The 26,551-nt window shown below is 44.3% G+C and overlaps 1 protein-coding gene across 2 annotated transcripts in view; it reads right to left on the bottom strand.

Moving 5' to 3' along the window:
* The window catches only part of LOC137414861 (dynein regulatory complex protein 11-like), a 294,354-nt gene that overhangs the window by 82,285 nt on the left and 185,518 nt on the right, over positions 1-26,551 (bottom strand). For both annotated transcript variants that reach the window (XM_068100414.2, XM_078780880.1), the window contains one exon: positions 21,007-21,212. In XM_068100414.2, coding sequence (XP_067956515.2) covers positions 21,007-21,212 — 206 coding nt within the window. The remainder of the gene's footprint in view (positions 1-21,006; positions 21,213-26,551) is intronic.

Below are 26,551 nucleotides of genomic sequence, written 5' to 3'. Positions count from 1 at the left end.
ATCTCGGCATTTTCCCGTCTGTTATTTCGGGCGGTGTATGACTGACCATGCCGCGATTTAAAAAAAAAAAATCTCAATGGACTTGAAGTTACAGGCCTTTGAGAATTCATTTCGTTCTATAAAGGGCAACTTTCATCGGATTTTCTTCCCGTTTTTTTTCAACCGAGTCTAAAACTATGTTAGCGACTGTGAAAAATGAAATGATATATCGAATTTGATTTGAAATAAAACTGTGTGAGAGAGGAAGACACCACGGGCCTACAAAACAGGCCTCAAAGCTATGCGAGTTAATAAAATGGTGGATATTTGTTTATATGAAGGCGAGAGATCTCGCGAGATTTGGAGAGATCTCGCGAGATCACGGCGAGGTCACGTCTTTTCGAAGCTGTCCCATGCGCTCACGCTTTCGAAGCTAAGTGATCTTTCTCAATTGTGTTTTTGTCGAGACTGTATCTATCTTTCGGTGTATGTACCTATAGCGTATCTTTTGGAAAATTTTCGGTGCTAATTTTTCGTACATGTATACACAATCGTCGGTGAATGCGTATCGAGTATTCTGCGGCCTAGTTCTCGTAGGCTTGGCTACCGTACCGTCTCCGACCTTGTGGTTTTGTTTTTCTCTTAGCGATTCGTCGAATCCGCTGCAATTATTTTCATTCACTGTTTCGTCCCAGTCGTTCACCCCAAACCTCCTTGTTTAATATCTCTGCTCACAAAAAAAAAAAAAAAAAACCCAAAAAAATATTTCCTTCCCAGGTCTTATTCGTTTATTTGTTGTTCTTATATGTTCGTTAGTTCTTCGTACGCGATCACGTGGTTATAAATGTATAATCTCTCCCCTGAACAACTATTTTCTCTCATATATTATAACACCCTTTTCTTCTTTTCCTACAAAAGGATGCTTTCGTCTTGCTCACCAAATCTATTCATTCCAAAAAATATATATAATACCATCTCTTACAGTTCCTCCTTTCTACATTCCCTAAACTATCCAGAACTCCACCCCTCCTTCAGTGTCCTCAAACGTATTTTTGACTCGAAGGTCTCAAACTCATTTTGCTAAAAATGTTTGTTTCCCATGAATCGTACACTTTCTAAAATCCAATCTCACCCCTCCCCTCCAAATCTTCCCCATCACCCCTTCCCTCAAAAACTTCCCCATCATCCCTCCCCTTCAAAACTTGCCCATCACCCCTCCCCTCCAAATCCACCCCCTTGCTCCTCCCCTCCAAATCTTCCCCATCACCCATCTCTTTCAAATATTCCCCCTTGCCCCTCCCCTCCAAATCTTCCCCATCACCCATCTCTTTCAAATCTTCCCCCTTGCCCCTTCCCTCCCCTCCCTCCTAAACTCCCCCCACACCCCTCCCCTCCGAGACTCTCCCTCGCTCCTCCCCTCCTAGACTCCCCTCTCACCCCTCCTCAAAGCATCCTCCCTGCTTCTTCCCCCTTCCAACTTTCACCTTCATCTCCCCCAACCTTCTGCCTCGCTCTTCCCCCTCCTTAAATAACACCTCACTGTGCCTCACCCAATCTCCATCAAACCTTTTGTCCACCCCATTCTTCCCTTTCTCCAAGCTATTCTGAAATCTCTGAAATCTCTGACACACCTTCAACAGCTCTCCCTACCTCTTCCTCCTCTTCCACATCTTACCCTACCCCTCCCCCCCCCCCCTGTTCTGGACCCGATGCTCCCCCTTCCTCTTCATTAACGGTATGGACCTCAAACATCCGGGGCCTCCGCTCAAACTTGACTGATCTCTCCATACAGGTTGCTTCTGACAAACCAGATGTGATCTGCTTAACAGAAACTTTCCTCCTTCATGATGTCTCTGATGCCTTGGTATCTCTCCCAGGTTACTCCCTCCTCCGGTATGATAGACCTGAGCCTCGTCCTGGAGGTGGGGTTGCTATCTTTATAAAAAACTCTCTTCCTCACTCGCCCTCCACTGCCCTCTCTCCACCTCACCCCCAGGAATACCTTTGGCTACGGCTTCCCCTTCGCTCCCACCTTTTGTTCATATGTGTGTTGTACCGTCCACCAAACAGCGATGACTCCATCTACATCTCGCTGTCTGATAATATGGACCAACTTCTATCTACCCATCCCAACTCTCTCTTCCTCATATGTGGTGATTTAAATTGTCACCATGCCAGTTGGCTGGGTGTGGGTACCTCTCTCACCAGCCACGGCTCTTCAGCAAAGGACTTCTGCGACTCACTGGGACTGACACAATCTGTCAATTTCCCGACCCGGATCTCAGTCAACGGAGCATCTTCTCTTCTGGATTTGGTTATGACAAACTTCCCTGAAAATGTCTGCTGCTCTTCTTCTGCTCCAATCGGCTCATCTGATCATGTGCTTGTCAAAGTGGACATCTCTCTGACCATTCTCAGAGAGCCTCCTCAGCGTCGGCGAGTCTGGCATTTCACTCAGGCCAACTGGCACGGTCTTCAAGCAGCCATCAATCATCTGGACTGGTCTCCCATCTCTACCGCCTCTGACATCAACTCATCCTGGGAATTCTTTCAAAGTAAATTGCTCTCTCTCTCATGCACAGATTTATCCCATCTCGTCTTCAGTTGTCATACCCTTCCTCCCGTCCATGGTACACGGAATCTTGTGGTGAGGCTGTTGCCCTGAAACAACTTGCTTTCGTCTCCTGGAAAGCAAATCCAACGGAAGGAAATCTCATTTCCTTTCACAAAGCCCGAAACAAGTGTGTGTCCACCCTCAGGAGAGCCAGGAAACAATATCTCACCGTTCTCAAGACCGAACTCTCTTGTCTGTCTCCCTCTTCCAAATCCTGGTGGCGTCTGGTCAAATCTGTTTCTGGTGTTTGTTCCCCCTCCATCCCCTCCCTCACCTCAAACGGCTTAACGGCTGACTCCGCACGTGAAAAAGCTGAATGCCTCAACTCTGTGTTTGCCTCTAAATCTTGTGTCCCAAACCCATCCCTGTCTGTACCCACCATACCCAGTCGTACCCAGCTGCTCCTGGACTCTGTGTCCTTTCCTCCTGACAAGGTGGAAAAGTTTCTGTCAACCCTCGACTCTGATTCTGCAACTGGTCCTGACGGCATCAGCCCACGGGTCCTAAAATCATGTTCTTCCGCTCTTTCACTCCCTCTTTCTGTTCTCTTCACCCTCTCCTTTGCTCAAGGTCATCTGCCATCTGCTTGGAAATCAGCCAACATCACCGCTTTGCACAAAAAAGGTGCAAAAACAGATCCCAGCAACTACAGACCAATCAGCCTTCTCCCAATTATCAGCAAAGTCATGGAATCCATCATTGCTTCAGATATGAAATCTTTCCTCTTCTCCAATGGCTTGATCTCTGATCATCAATTTGGTTTCAGACCTGGTCACTCTACTCTGGACATGGTGCTTCTGCTTTCTCAACAACGGATGGAGGTCCTCAACGCCAAACAGGAAATTAGAGCTGTCTCCCTTGACATTTCACGTGCTGGGACCCTGCTCTGCTCACCAAACTCTCCTCCTTTGGTATCCATGGAAATCTCCACGCATGGCTGGCGGACTTCCTCTCTGGTCGTAGTCAACGTGTGGCCCTGAATGGGTTTCTCTCATCTCCTCTTCCTGTTCAGGCTGGAGTTCCCCAAGGTAGTGTTCTGGGCCCTGTGCTTTTCCTGGTCTTCATCAATGATCTCTCTGACTCTCTTGAAAATCCTCTCTATCTCTTTGCTGACGACTCTACTCTCTGTCGCTCCATTCCTCATCCCTCAGATCGGCAGACTGCAGCCTCCTCACTCTCTGCAGACCTGGACAAAATCACAGACTGGGCAAACAAATGGAACATGTCTTTCAATCCTGATAAATCTCACACTCTTACGATGTCTCTCCGAAAAGACCGACTGGAAAACCCTCCCATCCACTTTCTGAATAATCCTCTCCAAGAAGTTCTGTCACTCAAGCTTTTGGGTCTCACTATTTGCCATGATCTTTCCTGGGAAAACCACATTTCAAATCTGGCCTCCAAAGCCAGTCGCCGACTGGGCATCCTCCGTCGTGTGAAGTCCTTCCTTGACACACCTGAGCTCCTCACCACATACAAGGCTTTCATCCGCAGCTCTATGGAATACTGCTCTCCCCTCTGGTCTGGTGCTCCTGCCTCACACCTAGCCCGTCTTCACGCTGTTGAAACCAAAGCGTTCAGAATCATTGGAATCTCCCACGATGAAGCCAACTCCAAGGGCCTTTCACTCACTCACCGCAGGCAGGTTGGTGCTCTTTCCGTCTTCTACCGACTCCTCTCTGGCCTTGCCCCCCCCAGCCCTCTCTGGGCTCTGTCCCCCAAATATTCCTACAGGTCGCACAAGATCTGCCTGCAACCCTCTTATGGTTAAACTGCCAAAATCAAGACTTTCTGCTCACCTTCACTCCTTCATTCCTCTTTTCTCCCGCCTCTGGAACAAACTCCCTCACTCTCTTCAATCCCACTCTACCCTCCAGGTCTTTAAAACAGCTGTTCACCACCATCCCTTATCCTCCCCCATCCAAAACCTTGATCTTTTCTACCCCCACTAATTTCGGTCCCCATGTGTTTTATACCTCTCCCCCCCCCCCCCCCTCCCCTTCCCACACCTCCTGCCCCCAAGCCCTCTCCCTCCCACACTTCTCCCTGCTCTCAAATGTTGTGGTTGTGTGCTTCCCCTTCTCTCCCCATCTTGGCTTCCGCTCCCTCTTTTGTATATTTTGTTTGTCTGGTTGATTTGTTTGTGAAATAAATGTTAGCTCTTTCACGAGCCTCGATTCAGTGTACAACAACAAAAAAAAAAAAAAAAAAAAAAGGCTCGCCCAGAATGGGTGGAGCTATGGTTCCCAGAATGGGTGGAGCTTTGAGGTTTTGTCTTCTCTGCAAGAACAAGAAGAAGAAGAAGAAGAAGAAGAAGAACAACAACAACAACAACAACAACAACAACAACAGCAGAGGGCACTCTATGAGCAGCGTCTGCAACGCGGCTAAAAATACCCTTTACAGCCAAATCACTTGGTCATTGGCATGTCCAAATATCAGCTTCACAACTCAAAAGGTGCCTGAGAGAATGCCCAGATGACAAAGGGAATAAATAAGTACTTAATTAATCGACAATAATTAAGTAATTAAACAATTAAGTGATTAATCAAAAAACAAAAAACCGTTTTTGCCAAAGCACTATTGTGCCAAAAAACGTTCAGCTTCCTAGCTTCCTGTTCAGCTTCCTAGCTTCCTGTTCAGCTTCCTAGCTTCCTGTTCAGCTTCCTAGCTTAAAGGATGGCTGAGATATCGCCCGGATAAACAAACAAGAAACAAGTACAAATACATTCAAAGTACACCGCCCCATGCCAAATAATTGAATATGCTGCAGCGCGGCATTGCCGGGGCGCCTCCGGCGCCCGGCAATACCGCAGTGCAGCTCATTGAGGCTGCATTGGGAGTGAAAGGTGTACACTAATTGATTGATTAATTGTATAATTAAAATCAATAAAAGATTATCACAAAATATTTTCATAATCAATTGGCTAATCGCATAACTAAACCACTAGTGCTTCATCCGAAGATGTATCTTTTAGAAATTTAATTAAATAAGTCATTTATAAAAAATTAAATAATTAATTGATTACTCAATAAATAATTAATCGATTAATCAATAAATACTTAATAGATGAAATGATTAATCAATAAATCAAAAATATCCTTGATAGCCACATCACTTGGTCACTCATGTCCAAATATTAGCTTCCCAGCTCAAAAGGTGCCTGAGATATTGGCCAAATGAGAAAGAAAATAAATAAATGATTAATAATGAAAATAAATAAATAATAATCATAAAAAAATTAAATTATTAATCAATTTGGTCAGAGAACACATAAACTACCACTATTTCATCAGAATCTGTAACTTTAAAAAAAAAAAAATTTTTTGTCATTAATCGAATAATTAAATAATTAATCGATTAATTGATTAATTAATAAATCAAAAATATCCTTTGCAGCCAAATCACCTGGTCATTGGCATGTCCAAATATCAGCTTCCTAACTCAAAAGGTGCCTGAGTTAATAATGGTCAGAAGAGAAATGAAATTTAATTAATTAAATAAGTACTTAATTAAACGCTAATAATTAAATAACTCCTCAATTAATTGATTATTCAAAAAACAAAAAATACCGTATTTGACAAAGGACTTGCTCACTACTGTGCCGAAATTTCAGCTTCCTAGCTCAAAGGATGGCTGAGATATCGTCCGGACAACCAAGAAAGAAAACAAACAAACAAGAAAACAAACAAGTACACATACATTCAAAGTACACCGCCCCATGCCAAATAATTAAATATGCTGCAGCGCGGCATTGCCGGGGCGCCTCCGGCGCCCGGCAATACCGCAGTGCAGCTCATTGAGGCTGCATTGGGAGGGAGAGGTGTACACTAATTGATTGATTAATTGTATAATTAAAATCAATAAAAGATTATCACAAAACATTTTCATAATCAATTGGCTAATCGCATAACTAAACCAGTAGTGCTTCATCCGAAGATGTATCTTTTAGAAATTTAATTAAATAAGTCATTTATAAAAAATTAAATAATTAATTGATTACTCAATAAATAATTAATCGATTAATCAATAAATACTTAATAGATGAAATGATTAATCAATAAATCAAAAATATCCTTGATAGCCACATCACTTGGTCACTCATGTCCAAATATTAGCTTCCCAGCTCAAAAGGTGCCTGAGATATTGGCCAAATGAGAAAGAAAATAAATAAATGATTAATAATGAAAATAAATAAATAATAATCATAAAAAAATTAAATTATTAATCAATTTGGTCAGAGAACACATAAACTACCACTATTTCATCAGAATCTGTAACTTAAAAAAAAAAAAAAATTTTGTCATTAATCGAATAATTAAATAATTAATCGATTAATTGATTAATTAATAAATCAAAAATATCCTTTGCAGCCAAATCACCTGGTCATTGGCATGTCCAAATATCAGCTTCCTAACTCAAAAGGTGCCTGAGTTAATAATGGTCAGAAGATAAATGAAATTTAATTAATTAAATAAGTACTTAATTAAACGCTAATAATTAAATAACTCCTCAATTAATTGATTATTCAAAAAACAAAAAATACCGTATTTGACAAAGGACTTGCTCACTACTGTGCCGAAATTTCAGCTTCCTAGCTCAAAGGATGGCTGAGATATCGTCCGGACAACCAAGAAAGAAAGAAAACAAGAAAACAACCAGAGTGAAAACTGAGTACTCTCTTTCAGCGTGCGTCACTGCCGAGCCCCCTTCGGTGCCCAGCAATGACGATTTGCAATGCCTGGAGATGGCATAGGAAAGGTGCGGTGCACAACAAACAAGAAAGAAACCAGAGTGAAAACTGAGTACTCTCTTTCAGCGTGCGTCACTGCCGAGCCCCCTTTGGTGCCCGGCAATGACGATTTGCAATGCCTGGAGATGGCATAGGAAAGGAGCGGTGTACAATAAATAATTAATAGATGAAATGATTAATCAATAAATCAAAAATATCCTTGATAGCCACATCACTTGGTCACTTATGTCCAAATATTAGCTTCCCAGCTCAAAAGGTGCCTGAGATATTGGCCAAATGAGAAAGAAAATAAATAAATGATTAATAATGAAAATAAATAAATAATAATCATAAAAAAATTAAATTGGTAATCAATTTGGTCAGAGAACACATAAACTACCACTATTTCATCAGAATCTGTAACTTAAAAAAAAAATTTTTTTGGGTCATTAATCGAATAATTAAATAAGTAATCGATTAATTGATTAATTAATAAATCAAAAATATCCTTTGCAGCCAAATCACCTGGTCATTGGCATGTCCAAATATCAGCTTCCTAACTCAAAAGGTGCCTGAGTTAATAATGGTCAGAAGAGAAATGAAATTTAATTAATTAAATAAGTACTTAATTAAACGCTAATAATTAAATAACTCCTCAATTAATTGATTATTCAAAAAACAAAAAATACCGTATTTGACAAAGGACTTGCTCACGACTGTGCCGAAATTTCAGCTTCTTAGCTTGAAGGATGGCTGAGATATCGCCCGGACAACCAAGAAAACAAACAAACAAGAAACCAGAGTGAAAACTGAGTACTCTCTTTCAGCGTGCGTCACTGCCGAGCCCCCTTTGGTGCCCGGCAATGACGATTTGCAATGCCTGGAGATGGCATAGGAAAGGAGCGGTGTACAATATCCTTGATAGCCACATCACTTGGTCACTCATGTCCAAATATTAGCTTCCCAGCTCAAAAGGTGCCTGAGATATTGGCCAAATGAGAAAGAAAATAAATAAATGATTAATAATGAAAATAAATAAATAATAATAATCATAAAAAAATTAAATTATTAATCAATTTGGTCAGAGAACACATAAACTACCACTATTTCATCAGAATCTGTAACTTAAAAAAAAAAAATTTTTTTGTCATTAATCGAATAATTAAATAATTAATCGATTAATTGATTAATTAATAAATCAAAAATATCCTTTGCAGCCAAATCACCTGGTCATTGGCATGTCCAAATATCAGCTTCCTAACTCAAAAGGTGCCTGAGTTAATAATGGTCAGAAGATAAATGAAATTTAATTAATTAAATAAGTACTTAATTAAACGCTAATAATTAAATAACTCCTCAATTAATTGATTATTCAAAAAACAAAAAATACCGTATTTGACAAAGGACTTGCTCACTACTGTGCCGAAATTTCAGCTTCCTAGCTCAAAGGATGGCTGAGATATCGTCCGGACAACCAAGAAAGAAAACAAACAAACAAGAAAACAAACAAGTACACATACATTCAAAGTACACCGCCCCCATGCCAAATAATTAAATATCCTACAGAGCGGCATTGTCGGGGCGCCTCCGGCGCCCGGCAATACCGCAGTGCAGCTCATTGAGGCTGCATTGGGAGGGAGAGGTGTACACTAATTGATTGATTAATTGTATAATTAAAATCAATAAAAGATTTTCACAAAATATTTTCATAATCAATTGGCTAATCGCATAACTAAACCACTAGTGCTTCATCCGAAGATGTATCTTTTAGAAATTTAATTGAATAAGTCATTTATAAAAAATTAAATAATTAATTGATTACTCAATAAATAATTAATCGATTAATCAATAAATAATTAATAGATGAAATGATTAATCAATAAATCAAAAATATCCTTGATAGCCACATCACTTGGTCACTCATGTCCAAATATTAGCTTCCCAGCTCAAAAGGTGCCTGAGATATTGGCCAAATGAGAAAGAAAATAAATAAATGATTAATAATGAAAATAAATAAATAATAATCATAAAAAAATTAAATTATTAATCAATTTGGTCAGAGAACACATAAACTACCACTATTTCATCAGAATCTGTAACTTAAAAAAAAAAAATTTTTTGGTCATTAATCGAATAATTAAATAATTAATCGATTAATTGATTAATTAATAAATCAAAAATATCCTTTGCAGCCAAATCACCTGGTCATTGGCATGTCCAAATATCAGATTCCTAACTCAAAAGGTGCCTGAGTTAATGGTCAGAAGAGAAAGGAAATTTGATTAATTAAATAAGTACTTAATTAATCGCTAATAATTAAATAACTCCTCAATTTTATTGATTAATCAAAAAAAAAAATACCGTTTTTGAGAAAGGACTTGCTCACAATTGTGCCAAAATTTCAGCTTCCTAGCTCAAAGGATGGCTGAGATATCGCCCGGACAACCAAGAAAGAAAACAAACAAACAAACAAGAAACCAGAGTGAAAACTGAGTACTCTCTTTCAGCGTGCGTCACTGCCGAGCCCCCTTTGGTGCCCGGCAATGACGATTTGCAATGCCTGGAGATGGCATAGGAAAGGAGCGGTGTACAACAAACAAGAAAGAAACCAGAGTGAAAACTGAGTACTCTCTTTCAGCGTGCGTCACTGCCGAGCCCCCTTTGGTGCCCGGCAATGACGATTTGCAATGCCTGGAGATGGCATAGGAAAGGAGCGGTGTACAATAAACGAGTGAAAACTGAGTACTCCCTTTCAGCACGCATCATTGCCGTGCCCCTTTCGTGCCTGGCAATGACGTCATGCAGCACCTGGAGATGGAATAGAAAAGGAGCGGTGTACACAAAGGTCACTGGACAGCTTTCCATAAGCAATAAACATGAATGAGCATGTTTGGAAGTAAATGGTGTCCCAAGCTGGATCTCACCAAAGTCCCATGTCCAATTGACTATCCCAAAGGAATTATGTGGCACAGCTCCAATGCTCCAAACAAACTTCTTGCTGTGACTCATTCACAAGGAATAGCCTTATCGTTACTGAAAATTTGCTTTACATAAAATCAACCATTTTTCTTGGATGTGTATACAAAGAAGGATGGAGGCAGTACAATTGCAAAGCTTGCTGTTGACTTCATGGTTAACATTTCTGCCTGAAGATCTTAGGGTCTTGAGTTTGAGCCCCTGTCGTGAAGGGTGCTATTAAATATGGTGAGAGAAGGTATAGAACCACCTTTTTTTTTTTTTTTTTTTTTGTATACAAGATCGAGGCTCGTGAAGGAGCGAACATTTATCACACAGAAAGACAAACCGACAAACCGACACATAACCGACAAACCGACACATAAAACAAAAAGCATCGGGATCGGTAGACAAGATGGGGAGAGAGGGGGAAGGACACAAACACAACATTTGAGAGCAGGAACCGAGAGACATGGAGACATCGAGAGATCTGTGGGAGGGAGAGGGTTTTGGGGGGGAGGCATGGGAAAGGGGGTGGGAGAGGCATAAAACATATGGACACTGCCAGGACTACCAGGAAAGAAGTTGGAATTACAAACAAGGTGGATCTGGGGTGAATTAGTGGGGGTAGAAAAGATCAAGGTTTTGGATGGGGGAAGATAAGAGATGGTGGTGAACAGCTGTTTTAAAGACCTGGAGGGAGGAGTGGGATTGAAGGGAGTGTGGGAGTTTGTTCCAGAGGCGGGAGAAAAGAGGAATGAAGGAGTGAAGGTGAGCAGAGCGCGGAGATTTTGGCAGTTTAACCATCAGAGGCTTGCTGGCAGATCTTGTGCGACCTGTAGGAATATTTGGGGGACAGAGCACAGAGAGAGCTGGGGGAGCAAGGCCGGAGAGGAGTCGGTAGAAGACAGAAAGACCACCTACCTGCCTGCGGTGAGTGAGTGAAAGACCCTCAGAGATAGCTTCATCGCGGGAGATTCCAATGATTCTGAAAGCTTTGGTTTCAACAGCGTGAAGCCGAGCTAGGTGTGAGGCAGGAGCACCAGCCCATAGGGGAGAACAGTATTCCATTGAGCTGCGGATGAAAGCCTTGTATGTGGTGAGGAGCTCAGGTGTGCCTAGGAAGGACTTCGCACGACGGAGGATGCCCAGTCGGCGACTGGCTTTGCAGGCCAGCTTGGAAATGTGGTTTTCCCAAGAAAGATCATGGCAGATAGTGAGACCCAAAAGCTTGAGCGACAGAACTTCTTGGAGAGGATTGTTGAGAAAGTAGATGGGAGGGTTGTCCAGTCGATCTTTTCGGAGACACATAGTAAGAGTGTGAGATTTGTCAGGATTGAAAGACATGTTCCACTTGTTTGACCAGTCTATGATTTTGTCCAGGTCTTCAGAGAGTGAGGAGGCTGCAGACTGCCGATCTGAGGGAAGAGGAATGGAGCGGCAGAGAGTGGAGTCATCAGCAAAGAGATGGAGAGGATTTTCCAGAGAGTCGGAGAGATCATTGATAAACACCAGAAAAAGCACAGGGCCCAGCACACTGCCTTGGGGAACTCCAGCCTGAACAGGAAGGGGAGATGAGAGAAATCCATTCAGGGCCACACGTTGACTACGACCAGAGAGGAAGTCTGCAAGCCATGCATGGAGATTTCCATGGATACCATAGGAGTAGAGTTTGGTGAGCAGAGCTGGGTGCCAGACCGTATTGAAGGCACGTGATATGTCGAGGGAGACAGCTCTGATTTCCTGTTTGGCATTGAGGACCTCCATCCATTGTTGAGACAGGAGAAGCAGCATGTCCAGAGTAGAGTGACCTGGTCTGAATCCAAATTGATGATCAGAGGATCAAGCCATTGGAGAAGAGGAAAGATTTCATATCCGAAGCAATGATGGATTCCATGACTTTGCTGATAATTGGGAGCAGGCTGATTGGTCTGTAGTTAAAAGGATCTGTTTTTGCACCTTTTTTGTGTAAAGCGGTAATGTTTGCTGATTTCCAGGATGCTGGCAGATGACCTTGAGCAAAAGATAGGGTGAAAAGAACAGAGAGAGGGTGAGATAGAGCGGCAGAGCAGGATTTTAGGACCCGTGGGCTGATGCCGTCTGGTCCAGTTGCAGAATCAGAGTCGAGGTTAGACAAAAACTCCTCCACCTTGTCAGGAGAGAAGGACACAGAGTCCAGGAGCAGTTGGGTTCGACTGGGAAAGGTGGGAACAGAGAGAGATGGGTTTGGGACTAAAGATTTAGAGGCAAACACAGAGTTGAGGCATTCGGCTTTGTCACGTGCGATGTCAACTGTGTGGCCATTTGAGGTAAGGGAGGGGATGGAGGGGGAACAAACACCAGAAACGGATTTGACCAGACGCCACCAGGATTTGGAGGAAGGAGACAGGTTTGAGAGTTCGTTCTTGAGTGAGGAGAGATAGTGCTTCCTGGCAATCCTGAGGGTAGACACACACTTGTTCCGAGCTTGGTGGAAGGAACTGAGATTGCCTTCAGTTGGATTAGCCTTCCAAGAGGCAAAGGCAAGTTGTTTCAGGGCAACTGCCTCACCACAAGATTCGGTGTACCATGGACGGGAGGAAGGGTAAGACAACTGAAGACGAGATGGGATAAATCTGTGCATGAGAGAGATCAGTTTGCTTTGGAAGAATTCCCAGGAAGAATTGATGTCAGAGGCAGTGGAGATGGGAGACCAATCCAGACGATTGATGGCTGCTTGAAGCCCGTCCCAGTCGGCCTGAGTGAAATGCCAGACTCTTCGACGCTGAGGAGGCTCTCTGAGAATGGCCAGAGAGATGTCCACTTTGACAAGCACATGATCAGAAGAACCGATTGGAGCAGAAGAAGAGCAGCAGACATTAGCAGGGAAGTTTGTCATAACCAAGTCTAGAAGAGAAGAAACTCCATTGGCTGAGATCCGGGTCGGGAAATTGACAGATTGTGTCAATCCCAGTGAGTCACAGAAGTCCTTTGCTGAGGTGCCATGACTGGTGAGAGAGGAACCCACACCCAACCAGGTGGCATGATGACAGTTGAAGTCACCACATATGAGGAAGAGAGAGTTGGGATGAGTGGATAGAAGTTGGTCCATGTTGTCAGAGAGTGAAATGTAAATTGAGTCATCACTGTTTGGGGGACGGTACAGAACACATATGAACAAAAGGTGGGAGTGGAGAGGAAGCCGTAGCCAGAGGTACTCCTGGGGGTGAGGAGGAGAGAGGGCAGTGCAAGGAGAATGAGGAAGAGTTTTTGATAAAGATAGCCACCCCACCACCAGGACGAGGGAGGATCCACCACTATCATACCGGAAGAGGGAGTAACCAGGAAGAGATTTTTTTTTTTTTTTTGTATACAAGATCGAGGCTCGTGAAAGAGCGAAAGAGCGGGCACCATATTGAGATATTGAGGAATCAGAGACATCTTGAAGGAGGAAAGTCTCTGTTAAGCAGATCAAGTCTGGATTGTCAGAAGCAACCTGTATGGAGAGATCAGTCAGGTTTGAGCGAAGGCCCCGGATGTTTGAGGTCCATACCGTTAAAGAAGAGAGAGGGGGAGCATCGGGTACAGGACAGGGGAGGGGAGGAGTAGGGTAAGATGAAGGATGAGAGGGGGAGGTAGGGAGAGCAGTTGATAGTGTGTCAGAGATTACAGAAGAGTTCCAAGAAAGGGAAGGATGAGGAGGATGAAAGGTTTGGTGGTGAAGGGATGAGGCAGAGTGAGGGGTTGTTTGAGGGGGGGGCATGGGACAGTAGAAGGTTGGGGGGGGTGGAGGCATGAGATAGAAGGGAGACGAGGTGGGGAGGAGGCAACTTTGAGGAGGGGGGAGGAGGGAGAATTTGAGAGGAATGGTATGGGGGGAGATTTGAATGGGAGGAGTTGGGGGGGAGTTTTGAAGGGGAGGAGTGAGGCGGGAGTTTAGGAGGAGAGGGGCAAGGGGGGAGTCTAGTAGTGGAGGGGCAAGCGGGGAGTTTAGGAGTGTAGGGGCAAGGGGGGGGATTTGGAGGGGAGGGGCAAGGGAGGAGTTTATGAGGGGAAGGGCAAGGGGGGAGTTCAGGAGTGGAGGGGCAAGGGGGGGATTTGGAGGGGAGGGGCAAGGGGGGACTTTAGGAGGGGAAGGGCAGGGGGGGAGTTCAGGAGTGGAGGGGCAAGGGGGGAGTTTAAGAGTGGAGGGGAAAGGGGGGAGTTTAAGAGTGTAGGTGTAAGGGGGGAGTTTAGGAGTGTAGGTGTAAGGGGGGGGATTTGGAGGGGAGGGGCAAGAGGGGAGTTTAGAAAGTGGATGATTAATGAAAGACGAACATTGATAACAAATTGGGTTTGTTGTGATTTTCAAGTTAGCAATCCGATTCAGAACGATGGAGGGGGGATGGAATGAATGTGAATTTAGACCATGTAGTGAGGGAGACGTATAAGATATTGAATTTCTTTTTTTTGACGTGGAATGAGTTGGAGAGGAAATTGAGAAAAGCCTTTTAAATAGGAAGAAAAACAGCGTGTTGTAATATACCACTGAATAAACCACTGAAGGGGAAAGGTTAAACATATTTAAAATAATATTTAAACAGAACCGTGAACAATCTTATATGCACAAAATACCAACGGGGGGAGGGCCGAGAGGGACCACCACGAGTCACGTGAACAGGGCAAAAGGTGGATGGCAAGGAGATAATGGGGGCGGGGCGAAAAGCACCGCGATACACCTGGACAGAAAGTACAGGATGAGACAACGGCACACGTGGAGAAAGGAAAAATAAACGTTTTTTTTTGTTTGTTTTTTTTTGTGGGGGGGGGGGGGAGGGGGTGGGGTGGGGTGGGGATTTAAAACGTTAGACAGAGAGTATTACGTTCGGTGTAGAAGGGAAAAACTGAGAGCCAAGCAAAACACGATGTAGGGGACTTAAGTTAACAAACACCGACAGGGGTACAAGGCCGCACACGAGGCGCAGAACAGGATTAATTAATTACGAGTTACAGGAAGGAGAGGAGTGAGGGGAGGAGGATAGGATTGTGTCAATGGGAGAGCAGGGGAGAGCTGATAGCTGAATGGGATAGCTGATAGCTGATAGCTGAGCTGAATGGGAGAGCTGATAGTTACGTTACTTTATGATAAAGTAACGAGTTGAAATTTGACAAACACACGAATGAAAAAATAACCACTTTGGATGCCCGGAGAGAAACCAAGCCTACAGGTCGGAAGCTTCAACAACTAGGCCGCGTGGCCGCGCGCAGCACGAGATACTCGACTATTTTTTACAGGTATGAAAGATTAACCCCGATAAAACTTCCGAGGGACACTTAAAAGGTACACACACGTAAGATAAACAGTTTAGACAAGAATACAAATGTGACAATGACTTAGCTTCGAGCGTGCGTGAAGATCGTGGAACAGTTTCGAAAATCCGTGACCGCCCAGATCAAGATCACCTTTGGATGCCATTTTTCCCTGCAGAGCAGGAGTTGGCCTTTTTTGGGCACCATGATCCCCTTTTTGAAGCAATGTTTTATGGCCGGATGCCCTTCCTGCCGCCAACCATGTTAGTCGCTTCTTGCGACAAACACGGCTTACCAGTGAACTGGTACTCAATTTGCCAACCTCGGAAGGATGACAGGCTGACAGGCCTGTCAACCCCCCTGGCGTTAATGACAGGCTGAGTCAACCCCCCTGGCGTTAATTCAGCGATCAACCGGAATTCGAACCCAGGTTCCTAGGATCCCAAGCCGGCACCCTAGCCACTAAGCCAACACCAGGCTATTGTGGGACATATTTGTTTGTAGAAAAAGAATTTTTTAACAAATACGCATAGATAATAATCATCTATCTATCTATAATTCCAGTAATCTCTGTGTGTATGTTTGTATGTTTGTATGTTTGTATGTTTGTATGTTTGTATGTCTGTATGTCTGTGACCGCTGTTTCTCGACAACCACGGGTCCGATATACTTTAAACTTGCCAGGTATATTGCTGGGGACCCGAGGATGTGCCTTTTCAAGGTTTCATATTAATCGGAGAAGTAGTTACCGAGCTATGTCCAAAAAACGATTCAACCAATCAGAGAGCAGCGAGCTATCACGTGTGCCGAACGTGGCGAACAGACTCTGCCTCGGACGGCACATTTGAGAGCGTATTCATTTATTTCACGTTGGCAAACTATGTTGCCGTTAAACTATGTTTTAAAACTAATTAAAACTAATTTGCGATTCATCGTAACTGCGATTTGCGACCTTCCGGACAGTGAAGACTGCACTTCCGGCAGCCAATCACAGAACGCGTTGTTGCGTGGGCGTGGCCGATGTGAGAGCGAGCCGAGCCGAGCGCGTGCGCCATTACGGTTCGTAATTCGATTTCTTCCGGAGAAAATAATAATTTCTCGATTTCTTATGCGCATTATTTCTCCCAATTCAGTCAGAGCGGAGGGCGGAAGCGAAGAGCGTTGTTTTTTTTGTTTACGGGCGTACGGGCGTACGGGCGGGGTAGAGCGTACGGGTAGCGTTTTATTTTTTTTTTGGCAAGGAACGGGCACCCACGTACGGGCATGCCCTAGTATATATAAAACACAGTTCGTGTGTGTGTAATGTTACCGATAGACTCCTAAACGGAGAGGCTCACGTGCTTGATATTTGGCATAGACATGGCCATTGAGCCTGGGAAGAACATGGCCGACCGAAAAAAGAATTATTTCATAATATTTTTTTACCATATTTTTACCTCAGCGCATTTCAGCGAGGAATATTATGCACGGAATCTGAGGCGGTGGCAGAGCAGCGCGCTGATTCGCTCAGAGCGATCACGTGATGTTCCTTGCCGCCATTAACTCAGTTACGCGTTCGCACGTATTTCAGAGCGAAAAGCGATTGCGTTTTTTCACATTTCAGCGAGGAACATTGCCATTCACACCACATAGGTTTTTTTTTCTTTCATCTTTACGAGAGCCATATTTTTTATTCATATTTACCTCAGCGCATTTCAGCGAGGAATATTATACACGGAATCTGATCAGGTGGCAGAGCAGCGCGCTGATTCGCTCAGAGCGATCACATGATGCTCCTTGCCACCATAAACTCACAGTTACGTGTTCGCACGTAATTCACACGTTCAAAACAAACGAGATCCGCGAAGCGAGTTGGTCGAGTCGTGCTAACCAAGATGGCGACACGGCGGCTTCACTTTTCACTGAGTATGAGCGTTCTATATATTTCCAATTCAGTGCGCCCGACTCGCTCACGTACTTGATTTGTGGCATAGACATGGCCATTGGGCCTTCACGGTGTAATTTGTGCGAGGCTTTTGTCCGAGTGAGCTTGAGTCGAGAGGGCGAATGTACGGGTTGGGAATGTATGGGTCTCCCTTCCCCCGCCCGGCAACGCCGGTACTGGAGGGCATCACAGGATCGGTGAGTCTCCAAAATCCGCTTCGTGCTGTTGCGAAGATGCAGGACGATGTCGCGATTGTTGTGCTGCTCTCCGACCATGAGAACTGCAACGTCATTGTTGACTGGCCCTCCCCTTCCCTCCCCCTTCCCCCTCCCCCCTCCATCCTCCCCTCCCCCTCCCTACCCACTCCACCCTACCCCCCTCCCTCTCCCTTTTCCCCCTCCCTTTTCCCCCTCCCCCCTACTCTTCCCCCCTTCCCCCTCCTCCTACCCCTCCCCCCTCCCTCCCTCCCTCCCCCTCCCCCCCTCCCCCCCGGCCGACAGTAAAAGCACTCTTCCACTTGCTGACTGACTGCAACTTCAATACCAGTACCAATGCAACAATTGCACTAATGTAAGGGACATGGAGTGACATCTCAGAGTTGTTTAATTTAATGTAGATATTCTCATCGTTAACTGCTGAAGAGCTTCATCATTATGCCCTCTTGAACAGCAACACAGCAGAATCATCACGCATGAGGCTTAGCTTAACCCAAGCGTGGCCCTGGTCTAACCCAGACAAAGCTCTGGCCGAGAGAAATGAAACCGATGTCTAGACGTGACTTGTCGACTTTTTTCTTTTTTTTTTACACAGTCGAGGCTCGTGGAAGAGCTTGCCCACTGAACAGATCAGCATGTAACAGACAAATACAGCAAAAAAAAAAAAAACACATACATGTGGTGGTCAAGTTGGGCACAGAGGATGCATGGGGTGGACAAGATGGATACAGGAGATTCCAAGGAGGGCAAACTGGATAAATAGAAGGAGCAGGGATTTGGGTGGGGTTAGGGAAGGTAGAAAGATCCTGGTTTTGAATTGGGACAATCTAAGATGGTGGTGAACAGCTGTCAGAAGACCTGGAGAGAAGAACAAGATTGAAGAGGATGTGGAAGTTGATTCCACAGGTGGGGAAAAATAGGAACAAATTAATGGAGGTGAGCAGTAATCCTGGATTTAGGGAGTTTCACCAGACGGGGATTGATGGTGGACTGTGTGAGCCCTGAAGAAACCTTCGGAGGACAAAGCACAGAAAGAACAGAGGGTGCAATACCAGAAATGAGGTGGTAGAAGATAGAGAGACCACCGACCTGTCAGTAATGGTTGCATGATGAGCCCATTGACTCAGCTTCATCGTGGGAGATTCCAATTATCTTGAAGACCTTGGTTTTCTGCAGCATCAAGCTGAGCAAGGTGTTAGGCAGGGGAGCCAGCCCAGAGGGGAGAGAAGTACTCCATTAAGCTGTGGATGAAGGCCTCGTCAGTGGATAGGAGTTTAGGTGTGCCAAGGAAGGACTTTGTATAACGGAGGATGCCCAGTCGGCGGCTGGCTTTGGAGGCCAATTTCGTGGTTTCCCCAGGAAAGATCATGGCTGATAGTGACATCCAGGAGTTTGAATGACTGAACGTCCTCAAGAGGATTATTAAGAAAGTAGATCGGAGGGTTTGCCATACGGTCATTTCAGAGAGAGAGATAGTGAGAGAGTGAGATTTGTCAGGATTGAAAGACATATTCCAAGTATTTGAACAGCTTGTGATTTTTTTTTAAGGTGTCAAGAGAGGGAAGAGGCTGCAGCCTTCCTTTCTGAAGGATGAGGGATGTCACAGCAGAGGGTGATGACATCAGCAAATAGATAAAGAGAACTTTCCAGAGGCAGGGACATCATTGATGAAGATCAGAAATAGAACTGGGCCCAGAACACTGCCTTGGGGCACTCCAACTTTGACAGGGAGAGAAAATGTAAGGATTTTGTTGAGTGACACACGATGGCTATAATAGTAGATGAAGTCAGTAACCCTTGTGTGTAATTGGGCCTGAATGTCATACATAGGCAGAGAGATTTGAGAGTAAGGCAGGATGTCAGACTGTATCAAAAGTATGAGATATGTCTAGAGAAATGGCCCTGATCTCATGTCTGAAATTGAGGGCCTCTCCATCCATTGTTGGTTAAGTAAAAGCAGCATGTCCACGGTGGAGTGACCTGGTCTGAATCTGAATTCATGATCTGAGATGAGGTTGTTGGAGAAAAGGAAGGATTTTTGTATCAACTGCGATGATGGATTACATGACCTTGCTGATGATTGGAAGTAAGCTGATAGGTGTGTACTTGAGGGGATCAGTTATGCACCTTTTTATGCAGTGCAGTGATGTTGGTGGATTTCCAAGCAGAAGGAAGATGACCGAGCACAAATGACAGGGTGAAAAGGGCAGAGAGAGGATGTGCAAGAGCCACAGAGCAGGCTTTTAGGACACGTGAGCTGATGCTGTCTGGTCCAGTAGCAGAGTCAGAGTCTAGGGTTGAAAAAACTTGCTCCCACCCCCTTCTCAGGTGTAAAAGACACAGAGTCCAGGAGCAGTTGATATTACAGGGAAGGAGTGAGGATTTGGGGACACAAAATTTGGAAGCAAACACAGCATTGAGGCATTCACCCTTCTCAGAAGCGGAGTCAGCTGTGGTGCCATTTGAAGAGAGGGAAGGGATGGGACAGGGAGAATACACCACAGCCAGACTCACCAAAAATCACCCCACTCTGGCTTTGCTGGGTTTTTCACATCGGCATTTTCCATGCTGCAGCTTTCATTGGCTATGTCCTCTATAATTGCAGTTGGCTTACCCAGGTTTTGTCTTATATGTGAAAACCAGTCACTCTGACCACAAGGAATGGTTTCCCATGTTTTGAATCCTGAAAAACTGCAAACAATGATGACAACTCCACACTCAACCTTCCACCCACCACCCCACCCGGTCCCCCGCTTCTTTCCCAGCCACTTGGGTGTCTCTCCATCGAATAAACATATGGCAGAGGGCATTCAACATCAACATACCTGCTCTCACTACTGAGGGACTCAAGCCATTACTAGTTGGTCCCAAAACAATCATTGCTCCTGTTGAGTCAGGGGCAAATGCAAAAGAGAACCAGAGGTGGGATATATCTCCCAGGTGCCATATTGCTCCCAAATTGACAAATTAGACAATGTTACACGATTTCAAAACAATGGCTGACACTGTTGATATTAAGTCTTTGTAACTGTTTCAACTTAGCATCTCGTGAAAAACTGTACCAAGGTGTTACTGCAGCTATGGCTGTAATTCCTGCAGGATTACATGTACTTATATTTTAGTTTCTGCATTGCAAGTTTCAGCCAAAACAATAAAGACAAGACTAAAGTATGCTGCAATTTTTTTTATCCAGAAAACATATTAAGCAAATATTTGAAAGTAAAACCTTATGTCTGCAATCCACATACGACATTCAATATCGATATATCAAATTACGAACACAATAGAAAACCCTGCTAGATTGTAACAATGGCTCACCAGCATTCCACAAACCACTGCCGGATCTGGTCTTGCATGTTCTCCTTTATGCCCAGGCCTTCAATTTTTTTAATTTTGTCTTTGATGGCCTCCATTTCATTCACTAATTCTTGCTCATGTGCAATTTGAACATCACAGCGCTGGGCCTCTAAGCTCTCGTCAATCAACAAAGACGTATTCTTCAGGGTCTGTTCCACAGGTGAGACCTGAGATATACAGAAAGAGCATTATCATACATTGGCATGTGAAAACCAAACACCAAGTTAAAGCACCAGGCAATGGATTAATTAATACATCCTAGCTTCGGCACTCATGCCCTCCAGCTAAATTCAAACATCGTATTATTATAGAGTATTGTGGCAAATAGGCCTGTGATCTCACTCTGAAAGATTGAATCAGTCGGCCATCGAGACCTTTTTGACATGTCGGAATTCAGAACGAGCAACTGGAAGAACCCGATGGCTGCAACAGTATATATATATATATATATATATATATATATATATATATATATATATATATATTTTTTTTTTTTTTTTTTTTTTTTTTTTTTTTTTTTTTTTTTTTTTTTTTTTTTTGTCGCGCAACTCCGATTAACACCAGAGTTGCGGATTGCCGATCATGAAGGCTTTAACTTCCGAGGCGAAAACTCAATGGCGGATTCCAAAACCAAAAGCCCCAAGCACGCGGAATGGAGGAGAACGGCGAGAGCCCCCGCAGCCTTATCTATTAAAATCAACCACCCGGTAAACTGCGTTCAGAAATATGTAGAGAAAATAATATAAGGGTTTATTGGGAAAAGCAAGGACAGTAAAAGCACGCGCCGGTAATAAATATCCTAAATTGGGATCCCGCACACCGACTTCAGAAAGAAAACGAGGGATTATGAATTACGAAAGAAACACGTCTTTTGTGCAAAATGTCCGCGGAGCTCGGGCTTATCTGTCTCGTCGTCTTCCCCGGCTGCTGTCCAACACCGCTCTGCCTGGCCCGACCGCACACCACGACGTCCTTCGCTCCAAGTCCCACAAGGCCTCGCTCCACGCGCCAATCACCACGAGGTCGACAGCAGGACAGCGAGCTCCACTCGGGCTCTCTCTCTCTGCACTCGGGATCTGCCAACTCTCCTCGTGCGCACCTCAAACGAACTCTTCCGTTCCGAACTCAAACTTGTGCGCACCTTGTCTCAGGATCTCCGATCTGAACTGCCTGAACTCGGGATCCAACTCACAACTGACTCGTTCCGACCCTCGTCACCCAACTCATGACTCGAACTGCTCACTGCCAACTGCGCACACGAACTCTCGATCCAACTCTCAACCACGAATCCAACTGCTCTGGACTGCACTAGGAATGTAACTCTCTCCTTCGACTCTGCGCCAGGAAGGTAACTAGTCTCAACTGCACACGCCAAGTCTCAACTGCCCGAAACGGCGTCCGGCTCTCGGTATAGCCTCGGCCAGTGACGTCAGCTCTGGCGTGCTGACAACCAATCGGTCTCCTCCACCGACTCGCTCAGGTCACGCTCACTGCGTCACACTCACTCCCGTCCTTTGTTCCTTGGTCGTAGCACGTGCTATGCGAGGTGGATAGGCCTATTGGAGGTGTAAATGGTGGCGGCCATTATCGGCAGTGTCCTGACCTGATTTCTTCCTAGGTCATGTCAGGGGGGGAGGGCGTCTTTAATGTTGTACTAAGGGATCCTAACCAAGTGTCTATATGGTCTTCAGTGCCATAAGGGACAAAGGTTTGATTACCAGGTGAGATATACAAGGGCTCTACTCCTTAATCCCTACACTACTTAACACACGAATCTCCTGGTAGATTCACAATCATACATCTTAGCCGACAAAACGCCTACACATGACTTATTACAGGAAGTGTTCCTTACCGCGACACACGAAGCATGGTACCTACTCAGATCTACTCTGCTCTACATATATCACTACCCAAATTCGTAACAATATATATATGTAACAATATATATGCGCTATGTCAGTGGGGTAATGTATGGTTCCAACGGGGGGGGGGGGGGGGAGGGGGGCTGTGTTATGAATTTGGGATTTGGGTGGAGGAATATCTAGAGTCAGATAGATCTGTATAGGTAGGTATTCGACTGTCACGATAGGGAATCTACCCTGTAATAAGTTCCATGTGTGGTCCGGTTTGTCAGGATAAGCTGTATTGATGTCCCCGCTATGAGGGATCAGGGCGTGCTAAATAGTCCAGGGATTATGGATAAGATTCCTTTGTTCGTCGTCGTCCCCTGTCGCCAAACCTTTGTCCCTGATGGCAATGCATACCCATATAAACACTTAGAAAGGCCCTTTAGTGCACACAGAAATTAAATTCCCTTCCCTTACAACGACTTTGGAAAACAGGCAGGAAGCCAGATCGGGGCACTGCCGGGGGGGCCGCCGCCAGCTACACCTCCGGCAGGGCCTAGCCACATCGAGTGACACAAGCTATAACCACGCTACAGGGAACATGTGATTGGTTGGCGCGGGAGGCGCTCGGCCAGCGAGAGGGCACCAGCAAGGCAGAACATTGGAGGAGAGTGGACCCAGGTTATAAAAGGGCGTGCCGGACTACATTTTCTCTCTGGCGCTCTCTGGCTGTCTTGGCGCTGCACAACGTCTTGTGCTCTCTGCTCTTCCCTTCTTGGTCTTGAGAGGTCTTGGTGGTCGTTGGTTCGCCATCTTCGTGGTGCTTGGAGCGGTGCTCGGTGCTTTTGGTGCTGTGAGCGGGCGGGACCTCGTGTGCGATCGATTTGGAGCAAGGCGTGCCGCTGAATCGACGAGGACGGGGTGAGCGGGTCGTTCGAGGCCTGGTGGAGCACGAGCGGGGCCGAACGGAACCGCGTTTGGACGGCGGCCACGACAAGACGACTGACAGTTAAGACGCACCACATTTCATACACGCCAACGCTTTATTTTCCTTTCATTCATCCCTGTGTCCTGTTGTTGAGTCTGGTGTATGGGATCCCAACTTCCGACCATTATTTGATTACAGTCGCGTTCCTTGTTATCGGGTTCCGGGAATAAATCTCTATTTTTATACATTCTAATTTGGTGTTCGAGTACATTAATTCCTGACAGGACCGGAGCTGCAGTCGGCTCGCTCCAGGTAAGCGCTTTTCCCGCTTCTTCCTCTTCTCGCGAGACAAAGCAAAATCCGTGTTTGGTCGTCGCCTCCAGTAGATCTGTTTGGTCCATCCGCGGTCCCTGGTGTTAACTGGAGGGATTCGCATGACAATCTATATATATATCTGTGCAGCGTCTGTCCTGTCCTGTGTTGTCTTGTGTTGTCTTGTCACTGAACTACTTTCTCAAACTTTTATGAAATCGTACCAAACTTCTGTATGCACTTATCTCTCCCGTCGGTATGTTCTAAGGGTATTTATTTTGAAAAATTTTACAATTTTTTTTTTTTGGGTGGGTGGGGGGGGATTTTGGAGAAAATTAGTCTTTTCAACTTCAATTGTTTATAAAATGTGATATCACGTATATTACAAATACATTTGTGCAAAATAATTGTTTCAATTATGATTGGTTTAAACCATGACAAAACGGCAACTCGGGTACAGTCATTTATCTATACTAGGGCATGCCCGTACTATATATCTATCTAAAATTATATCCCCCCCTTCTATTTACATGAAATGGTTTGGTCCAAAGCGAACGGCTTGCGAGTACGGTGACAATCCCCCCCCTCTATTTACATGAAATGGTTTGGTCCAAAGCGAACGGCTTGCGGAGTTTGGTAAAGAAATCGCCATAGCTCGGTAACTACTTCTCCGATTAATATGAAACCTTGAAAAGGCACATCCTCGGGTCCCCAGCAATATACCTGGCAAGTTTAAAGTATATCGGACCCGTGGTTGTCGAGAAACAGCGGTCACAGACAAACATACAAACATACACACAGAGATTAGTGGAATTATAGATAGACTAGGGCATGCCCGTACTATATATATATCTAAAATTATATCCCCCCCCTCTATTTACATGAAATGGTTTGGTCCAAAGCGAACGGCTTGCGAGTGGTGACAATCCCCCCCCCTCTATTTACATGAAATGGTTTGGTCCAAAGCGAACGGCTTGCGAGTACGGTGTTTTTTATCGGACCCGTGGAATTATAGATAGTAGTTTTAATTAGTTTTAAAACATAGTTTAACAGCAACATAGTTTTCCAACGTGAAATAAATGAATACGCTCTCAAATGTGCCGTCCGAGGCAGAGTGTGTTCGCCACGTTCGGCACACGCGATAGCTCGCTGCTCTCTGATTGGTTGAATCGTTTTTTGGACATAGCTCGGTAAGTAATTGTCCGATTAATATGAAACCTTGAAAAGGCACATCCTCGGGTCCCCAGCAATATACCTGGCAAGTTTAAAGTATATCGGACCCGTGGTTGTCGAGAAACAGCGGTCACAGACAAACAAACAAACAAACAAACAAACACACATACAGAGATTACTGGAATTATAGATAGATATCGACACATCTGTGTTGTCACTTAAGGACTCCCTCAAACTTTTGTTTCCGTGGTTGTGAAGTGCTTTTAATAAGGTTGTGGTGGTTTTGAATCACGTGGTGGTGAGGTGTTTTTAAATCACATGGTGGTGAGGTATTTATAATTACGTGGTGGTGAGGTGTTTTTAATTATGTGGTGGTGAGGTGTTTTGAATTAGTTGGTGATGAGGTGTTTTGAATTACGTGGTGGTGAGGTGTTTTGAATTACTTGGTGGTGAGGTGTTTTTACATGACATGGTGGTGAGGTGTTTTTAATTTTGTTGCTGTGAGGTGTTTTTATTACGTGTTTTATGGCTGTGAGGTGTTTTTAATTTCGTATTTTATTGCCGAGGTGTTTTTATTATGTGTTTTATGGCTGTGAGGTATTTTTATTACATGTTTTATGGCTGCGAGGTGTTTTTATTATGTGTTTTATTGCTGTGAGGTGTTTTTAATTTTGTGGTGGTGAAGTGTTTTTATTATGCGTTTTATGGCTGAGGTGTTTTTATTACGTGTTTTATGGCTGTGAGGTGTTTTTAATTTCGTGGTGGTGAGGTGTTTTTATTACGTGTTTTATGGCTGTGAGGTGTTTTTTAATTTTGTGGTGGTGGTGTTTTTATTACGTGTTTTATGGCTGTGAGGTGTTTTTTAATTTCGTTACTGTGAGGTGTTTTTATTACGTGTTTTATTGCTGAGGTGTTTTTATTATGTGTTTTATGGCTGTGAGGTGTTTTTATTACATGTTTTATGGCTGTGAGGTGTTTTTATTACGTGTTTTATTGCTGTCAGGTGTTTTTATTACGTGTTTTATTGCTGTCAGGTGTTTTTATTACGTGTTTTATGGCTGTGAGGTGTTTTTAATTTAGTGGTGGTGAGGTGTTTTTATTATGTGTTTTATGGCTGTGAGGTGTTTTTATTATGTGTTTTACGGCTGTGAGGTGTTTTTAATTTCGTGGTGGTGAGGTGTTTTTGTAACGTGTTTTATGGCTGTGAGGTGTTTTTAATTTCATGGTGGTGAGGTGTTTTTATTAC

The sequence above is a fragment of the Myxine glutinosa genome, chromosome 6 (assembly GCF_964187855.1).
Source record: "Myxine glutinosa chromosome 6, kmMyxGlut1.1, whole genome shotgun sequence".
Classification (NCBI taxonomy): Eukaryota; Metazoa; Chordata; class Myxini; order Myxiniformes; family Myxinidae; genus Myxine; species Myxine glutinosa.
The sequence above is the reverse complement of the archived record's forward strand: the minus strand, read 5'-3'. Positions and strand labels throughout refer to the sequence as shown.